At 30.7% G+C, this 9,454-nt stretch overlaps 1 protein-coding gene across 1 annotated transcript; it reads left to right on the top strand.

Moving 5' to 3' along the window:
- The first annotated feature begins 8,526 nt into the window (after positions 1 to 8,526).
- LOC114756776 (uncharacterized) lies at positions 8,527 to 9,198 on the top strand. Its single transcript, XM_028945713.1, has one exon. It carries the CDS (start codon positions 8,527 to 8,529, stop codon positions 9,196 to 9,198), a length of 672 nt encoding a protein of 223 aa, XP_028801546.1.
- Positions 9,199 to 9,454: the final 256 nt, after the last annotated feature.

Genomic DNA, 9,454 nt, shown 5'->3' with positions numbered 1-9,454 from the left:
TGGTAAGTGAATTTTATTTTATAATTTATTGCATCTTTTATTTGTTTTTACTTAAAATTTACTAACATATTTATTTCTCCTTTTCTTTCAGATTTTTCTCCTTCACACTTGTCATGCCCTCCTCAACTAATTCAAATACTCCTCAACCTAACACTATAGGTTCAATATTACAAACTATCTCATCTTCAATTCAACTATCTTATTAAATATTCAATTCAATTATCTTATTAAATTAAATTCACTTCTTTTGACACACTCATATTTTAATTACATATTGTTTATTACAAAATTTAAATATATAAAATGTAACATATAACTAATTATACAATTAACAAAAATTCCTCAACATAATTTATTTAATGGTTTTTAAAATTATAATATTATATTTTCTAATAATGAAAAACCACAATTTTTTTTCTGGCACGGTAAAAATTTCTAGCGGTTCTAAACCGCTACAAATATTTCGTTAAATTTAAATTTTGTGCCAAAATTTCTAGCGGTTTAAACTGCTAGAAATTTTTTTGGCGTCATTCCAAAAATTTAATTGGCGGGAAAATTTAATTTCCCTAAAATTTCTAGTGGTTCTGTAACCGCTAGAATTTTGGCGCGCTAATGAAAATATTTAATTCCCGGCAAAATGAGATTTGGTTTAGAATGTTTCTAGCGGTTATAAAACTACTAGAAATTTTTTCCTTTCAGCATTTTCTAGCGGTTTTAACCGCTAGAAAGTGTCTAGCGTTTTGACCATGCTGTGTAGCGGTTGCGATAACCGCTAGAAATTTTTTTCTTGCACCTGGTTTTTCTAGTGGTTTTGTTAACCGCTACAAATGTTATTTGTTGCAATTAAAACCGCTAGAAATATGTCACTTTAACCGCTACAATTGACATATTTTTTTGTAATGTTTGTGGTTCACCTTTTGAATCAAGTTTGAATTTGTTCATTTGAAATCTGGATTCTTCTACTTCATTTTTATTTACTTATTTTTATATTTTATATATTTTTCTTTTTTATTTCCTTCCATCATTTCTTAAGTCCCACACCTTGTCTATCTTCAAATGTGTTTATGTATTATTCTTCATGTTCTTATAATTTTTGAATTTTGACGGTATAATTCATTTGAGTGGCTTCTAAATACAAATATTTTTATTCATTATGTTTTATTGTTTATCAATTTTATCTTAATTCTAATTGTTGTCATTATTTTAGTTTTATTCATGGAAAGTCTTACCAAAATCAAGTTTATGAACCTTATGAGAGAAAATTATTTATCTTGGGTTTTATATGCTCAAATCTACATGGATGTAAAGGGTCTAAGAAATGTTATTTTACCTAGAAATGAAGTAATTAGTCAAGACAAGGCTAAGGGCATAATTTTCCTTCACCAACATTTGTATGAAAGGCTAAAGGTTGTATATCTAACGTTGAAAGATCCATTAGAGTTGTAGAATAATTTGAATGAAAGGTATGATTATCAGAAGATGATAATTTTGCCTAGAGCTCGTTATGAATAGATGTATTTGAGTCTATAAGATTTTAATAATGTAACTGAATATAATTTAGCAAATTTTAAAATAAGTTCTCAATTGAAATTATGTGATGAGAAAATAACTGACAATGACTTGTTAGGAAAGCCATTTTAACTTTTCATGCTTTAAATGTGCTAGCTTCTATAGCATTAATATTGTGAAATGGGTTTTAAAAAATATTCTGAATTGATTTGATGCCTTATTATGGCTAAACAAAATAATGAGATTTGTCCCACTCAATTAGCTCCATTCCTAGAAGTCATGTGTCGACTATATCCAATGATTACCATGTTCGTGGACGTGGTCATGGTTATGGTGGTCGTAGAAGAGGATGAATTAATTACCATTATCATGGTGATAGAAGTAACAACTATAATCCTAATATGTACAAGAAAAAGAAACACAGCAGGGAAAAAAAATAAGAATGGCCCTTCAAAAGTTGTTATTGTCACAAGTGTCGGTATGAAAGGGCATTGGTCACGCACACCCATCGCATGCCTAAGCATCTAGCAAAACTTTATGAAGGCTCTATAAAAAAACTTCAAATAATTTGGAAGTAAATTTGACTTTTCAAACTGATTATGTTGAGGCAAATTTTCCATACAAGAATGATGCCCATAAACTAGATAATGTTAATGGCGTTGATGCTATGGGACACTTGGAGGTGGTTGATTTTTTTGAGAATCACGATTAGACAAGTATGGTAAGAAAATGTTTAAATTTGTTTTATTATTCTTCATCTATGTTTGCTTTCATTTCCTTCTTTTAGACTTGTTTTCATCCTTGTAGCTAATAATAAATAGCAGGTGGGCAATGTAAAATCCTTTTGATAATTTGTATGAGAGGATATCATAACTCTTTGAAACCTAAAAGATTTGATAAATTATGAGATGCAGGAAAACCCACAAAACCAAATCCACCACCACCATTATTACAGTGGTACTCTACTACAATATTTGTCATAAAAACATATGCCTGAGATTGAACCGTCATTTTTTCATGGCATTCTTTGTGCTACTGTTTTATTCAAAATAAGGAAAGAATAATATACTAATACTATGTAGAAAATAAAACATAAATTGTAGAGACTGGAGATTCCCTAAAAGATTTAAAGATCAAATCTAAAAGGCGCTAAGAAATTTCGGATGTTACTTTTGGAAAGGAAAAATATGGAAGATATGACTCTATCATTTGAGTTACATATCCATCTGACATATAAATGGCAAGTATATTATCAATATGTTTGTATTAAAAATTAATAAAAAGTTACTTGAGAGACGTTGATCTTAATTGCCTATGATCTTATGAAAAAATGTGTATGTTTATTTTCCCTTAAATAATTGTAATTTGAGAGAGATAATCAAACTTTCAAATAATGTAGATAAGAATGAGGAAAAAAACAAAGATAAATGTGGAGATGTAGGGAATCAAAATCCATAATTCATCATAACTCAACCATTTGAGTTTGAGCGATATTGCCATTAATGGTTGTATTGACAATTATAATAGAAGGATAATATAGACTGTAGAGATTAGAGATTTCCTATAAGATTTAAAGTTAAAAGTCTAAAAGGTGCTAAGAAATTTCGATTGGTGGTATTGAAAAGGAAAAAGATGGAAGATATGATTCTATCATTTGAGCTACGTCTCATTTTGATATATAAATTGGCAAGTATATAATAAATATGTTTGTATCAAATATTAATAGATATGTAACTTGAGAGACGTTGATCTTAATTGCCCATGACTTTATGAACAAAAAATATTTAAGGTTTTTTTCTTAAATAATTGTAATTCAAAAGAGATAATCAAACTCTCAAATAATATAGATCAGAATGGAGGGAAAAAAAAAAGAAAAATGTAGAGATGCAGGGAAATGAAGCCTGTAAATCATCATAACTCAACCATTTGAGCTACATCACATTTAATGTTGAATTTACGTTATAAATATGTTTGTATTAAAAATTAAAAAATATGTTACTTGAGAGAAGTTTGTGAAAAAAAAATAAGTATGTTGTTTTCCCTTAAATAATTGTAACTTGAGAGAGATAATCAAACTCTCAAATAATATAGATAAGAATGAAAAAATGAAAAAGAAAAATGTGGTGATGCAAGGAATCAAACTCCATTATTCATCATAACTCAACCACTTGAGCTGTGTCCCCATTTGATGTTTGAATTGACAATTATAATAGAAGGATATACTAATATTGTGTAGACAATAAAATCTAGATGACTAAACCATAGAGACTACAGATTCCCCAAAAGATTTAAAGTTAAAAATCCAAAAGGTGCTAAGAAATTTCGGTTGGTGGTTCCGAAAGGGAAAAAGAGGGAAGATATGTGATTCTATCATTTGAGCTGCGTCTCATTTTGATATATGCATTGGCAACTATATAATAAATATGTTTGCATCAAACATTAATACATATGTAACTTGAGACATGTTGATCTTAATTGCCCATGACTTTATTAAAAAAATACGTATGGTTCATTTCTTAAATAATTGTAATTTGAGAGAGATAACCAAGCTCTCAAATAATATAGATAAAAATGGGGGGGGGGGAGGAAAAATGTGGAGATGGAGGGAATTGAACCCTATAATTCATCATAACTCAACCATTTGAGCTACATCCCCTTTGACGTTCGAATTGGCATTATAATTATGTTTGCATAAAAAATTAATAAATATTTTACTTGAGAGACTTTAATCTTCATTGCCCATGACTTGATGAAAAGAGTAAAGACATGACTTTATCATTTGAGGTACATCTCATTTTGATATATAAATTGACAAGTATATAATAAATATGTTTGCATAAAAAATTAATGAATATGTTCCTTGAAAGACATTGATCTTAATTGCCTATGACTTTATCAGAAAATTATGTATGGCTTTTTTCTTAAATAATTGTAATTTGAGAGAGATAATCAAGCAATCAAATAACATAGATAAGAATGGAGAAAAGAAACAGAAAAATGTGGATATAGAGGGAATAACAATGTAATTCATCATAACTCAACCATTTGAGCTGCATCCCATGTATGAATTGACATTATAAATATGCTTGTATAAAAAATTAATAAATATAATACTTGAGATACGTTGATCCTAATTGCCCAAGACTTTATGAAAAGAATATGCATGCTTTTTCCCTTAATAAATTGTAACTTGGGAGAGATAATCAAACTCTTAAATAATATAGATAAGAATAGGGGGAAAAATACGGAGATGTGGGGAATCGAACCCTGTAATTCATCAAAACTCAACAACTCGAGCTACATCCCCATGATGTTTGAATTGACAATACAGTAGAAGGATATACTAATACTTTGCAGACAATAAAATGTAGACTAAAGAGAGTCGAAAATCCCTATAAGATTTAAAGTTAAAAATCTAAAAGGCGCAATGAAATTTGGGTCGACAGTTTAGAAAAAGAAAAAGAGGGAAGAGATGACTCAAGCATTTGAGCTATATTCCATTTTGGTATATAAATTGACAAGCATATAATAAATATATTTGCATCAAAAATTAATACATATGTAACTTGAGAGGCGTTAATCTTAATAACTCATGACTTTATGATAAAATATGTATGGTTTTTTTCCTTAAATAATTGTAACTTAAAGGTGACAGTTGAACTCTCAAATAATATAGATAAGAATGGGAAAAAAATGTGGAGATGCAGGGAATCGAACCCTGTAATTCATCATAACACAACCACTTGAGCTACATACTCATTTGATGTTTGAATTAACATTATAAAAAAGGTTGCATCAAAAATTAATAAATATGTCAGTTGAGAAACGTTGATCTTAAATGCTCATGACTTTTTGAAAACACTATGTATTTTTTTCTTAAATAATTGTAATTTGGGAGAGATAAACAAACTCTCAAAAAATATAGATAAGTATGAGAAAAAAACAGAAAAATGTGGAGATGTAGGGAATTGAACACTGTAATTCATCATAACTAAAACATGAGCTACATCCCCATTTGATGTTTGAAATGACAATTATGATAGAAGGTTATACTAATATTTTGTCAACAATAAAATCTAGATTGCACAGACTGGAGATTCCCTAAAAGATTTAAAGTTAAAAATCTAAAAAGTGCTAAGAAATTTCAGCTGGTTGTTTCGAAAAGGCAAAAGAAGGAAGATATGACTCAATCAATTGAGCTACATCTCATTTTGATGTACAAAGTGTCAAGAATATAATAAATATGTTCGTAAAAAAAAAATTAATCAATATGTAACTTTAGAGGCGATGATCTTAACTGCCCATGACTTTAAGAAAAAATATATGTATGGTTTTTTCCTTAAATAGTTGTAATTTGAAGGAGATAATCGAACTCTCAAATAATATAGATAAGAATGGAGCAAGAGAAAAATGTTGAGATGCAGGGAATCTAACCACCTAATTCATCGTAGCTCAACCACTTGAGCAACATACCCATTTGATGTTCGAATTAACATCATAAATATGTTTACATCAAAAATTAATTAATATGTTACTTGAGAGATGTTGATCTTAATTGCCCAAGACGTTATTAAAAAAATGTGTTTTTTTCATTAAATAATTGTAATTTAGGAGAGATAATCAAATTCTCAAATAATATAGATAAGAATGAAAAAAAACAAAAGTGTGGAGATGTAGGGTATTGAACACTGTAATTCATTGTAACTAAAACATATGAGCTACATCGCCCTTTGATGTTTGAACGGACAATTATAATAGATGCTTATAATAATATTTTGTAGACAATGAAATCTAGACTGTAGGGACTGGAGATTCCCTAAAAGATTTAAAGTTAAAAATCTAAAAAGCGCTAAGAAATTTCAGCTGGTGGTTTCGAAAATGCAAATAAAAGAATATATGACTCTATCAATTGAGCCACGTCTCATTTTGATATACAAATTGTCAAGTATATAATAAATATGTTTGTATCAAAAATTAATAAATATGTAAATTGAGAGGCGTTGATCTTAATTGCTCATGAATTTATAAAAAAATATATGTATGGTTTTTTGAGCTACATCGCCATTTAATTTTTGAACTGATAATTATAATAGAAGGTTATACTAATATTTTGTAGACAATAAAACCTAGACTGTAGGGACTGGAGATTCCCTAAAAGATTTAAAGTTAAAAATCTAAAAGGAGCTAAGAAATTTCAACTAGTGGTTTCGAAAATGCAAAAGAAGGAAGATATGACTCTATGAATTGAGCTACATCTCATTTTGATATACAAATGGTCAAGGATATAATACATATGTTTGTAAAAAAAATTAATAAATATGTAACTTGAGAGGCGCTGATCTTAATTGCCCATGACTTTATGAAAAAATATGTGTACATTTTTTTCCTTAAATAGTTGTAATTTGAATGAGATATTCAAACTCTCAATTTATATAGGTAAGAATGGAAGAAAAGAAATATGTTGAGACGCAGGGAATCTAACCACGTAATTCATCATAACTCAATCACTTGAGGAACATACCCATTTGATGCTCGAATTGACATCATAAATATGTTTACATCAAAAATTAATTAATATGTTAATTGAGAGATGCTGATCTTAATTGCCCATGACTTTATTAAAAAAATGTGTTTTTTTCATTAAATAATTGTAATTTGGGAGAATAATCAAGCTCTCAAATAATATAGTTAAGAATGAAAAAAAAAAGAGGAAAAATGTGGAGATGTAAGGAATTGAACACTGTAATTCATCCTAACTAAAACATATGAGTTACATCCCCATTTGATGTCTGAACTAACAATTATAATAGAAGGTTATACTAATATTTCGTAGACAATAAGATCCAGCTTGTACGGACCGGAAATTCCTTGAAAGATTTAAAGTTAAAAATCTACAAGACGCTAAGAAATTTCAGCTGGTGGTTCCGCTACGTCTCGTTTTGATATATAAATTGTCAAGTATATAATAAATATGTTTGTATCAAAAATTAATAAATATGTAACTTGAGAGGCATTGATCTTAAATGCCCATGACTTTGTGAAAAAATATATGTATGCTTTTTTTCCTTGAATAGTTGTAATTTGAATGAGATAATCAAACTCTCAAATTATATAGATAAGAATGGAAAAAAAAAAAGAAAAATGTTGAGATGGAGGGAATCGTACCACGTAATTCATCATAACTCAACCACTTGAGCAACATACCCGTTTGATGTTCAAATTGACATTATAAATATATTAGCATAAAAAATTAATAAATATGTTACCTGAGAGATATTGATCTTAATGGCCCATGACTTTATATGAACAATATGTGTTTTTTTTTCCTTAAATAATTGTAATTTGAGAGAGATAATCAAACTCTCAAATAATATAGATAAGAATGACACAAAAAAACGGAGATGCAGGGAATTGAACACTGTATCATCATAACTAAAACATGTGAGCTGCATCCCTATTTGATGTTTAAATTGACATTTATAATAGAAGGATATACTAATACTATGTAGACAATAAAATCTAGCCTATAGAGATTGGAGATTCATTGAAAATTTGAGGTTAAAAATCTAAACTGTGCTAGGAGATTTCAACTGGTGGTTTCGAAAAGGAAAAGGAAGGAAGATATGACTCTATCATTTGAGCTACGTTTCATTTCGATATACAAATTGGCAATTATATAATAAATATGTTTCTATCAAAAATTAATAAATATATAACTTTAGAGGCATTGACTTAATTCCCCATGACTTTATGAAAAAAAAAAAGTATGGTTTTTTCCTTAAATAACTTGTAATTTGAAGGAGATAATCGAACTCTCAAATAATATAGATAAGAATGGAAGAAAAAAAAATGTTGAGATAAAAATTTTGCATAGTGTTTTGAGAATGGGAGAGATACGGGAGACACGAGCGGAGGAAGACACGAGTGGCGGCGGTGCAGTTCCGCCGTCGAGCGAGGAATCTGATGCCTTGGAGAGGAGTCGTAAAAAGGTCAGAATGGGAGATTTGGTGATAGGGAATGAGCGAGCAGTGGTACGTCATGAGGAGGATTGGATGGTTGAAGAGGTATACTCAGAACGGAGTAAATACACCAGGGGATCTGGGGGAGGAGGAACCGCAGAAGAAATCATATCGCCAAGCCTGTTCGTCTAAAGACAACGGGCCAAGCTGTGACGAAGAGGACGAGGAAGCATGGTGGTTTGATGAGGGTTGGCGTAATAAAGTCAGGGTGGAACAAACGACGAAGGGCCCTAACGTCATAATCATGCTAGAATTCAAGGAGAAACTAGCCAGAAAATGGAGGTTGTCCTTGATTGTACGACTCTTAGGGCGGATGGTCCGTGAAGAATATCTAGGGCAGAAACTACAAAAGTTATGGGGCTACAATAGGGATGTTGAAACCTTAGAGATTGGGTCAGGGTACTTCATAGTTAACTTCACCCACACCAATGACTACGAATATGCGCTTACAGGCGGACCTTGGCTTGTTCTGGGACATTATCTGAATGTACAACCGTGGAAACCTGACTTTGATCCAGACGAAGAGGAGGTGTCAAAGGTTGCGGCCTGGATATGTATACCGAAGTTTCCAATGGATTACTATGACATGGGAATCTTATATGTGGTGGGAAGTCAAATTGGAACAATTTTAAGGGTAGATAAGAACACCCTTTCTCACTCCAAAGGTTGATTCACGAGGCTGTGTATCGAGCTTGCCGACTGCCGGCGATCTTAATAAACGGAAAAGAGAAGAAGATAATGTATGAGGGTCTACATCTGATTTGTTTTGGGTGCGGTAAGTATGGTCATGATAAAGACCACTGTCCTTGCAGCTCAACGACAATGGAGGGCACAGAAAGAGCAGACCAGTATGGCGTGAATCTCATGAAGGAAGGGTCGATGGCTACGGAGAAGGGGGATGGCCGGTATGGTGGTTGGATGGTCCA

The sequence above is a fragment of the Neltuma alba genome, unplaced genomic scaffold (genome assembly GCF_004799145.2).
Source record: "Neltuma alba isolate B1F8T4 unplaced genomic scaffold, ASM479914v2 tig00010502_pilon, whole genome shotgun sequence".
In the NCBI taxonomy this organism is placed as follows: domain Eukaryota; kingdom Viridiplantae; phylum Streptophyta; class Magnoliopsida; order Fabales; family Fabaceae; genus Neltuma; species Neltuma alba.
This window is presented reverse-complemented; position numbering and strand designations above follow the sequence as displayed.

Bases quoted from the DNA above. Each gene is read 5' to 3' on its own strand.
- LOC114756776 (XM_028945713.1), top strand. From the start codon at position 8,527: ATGAGCGAGCAGTGGTACGTCATGAGGAGGATTGGATGGTTGAAGAGG.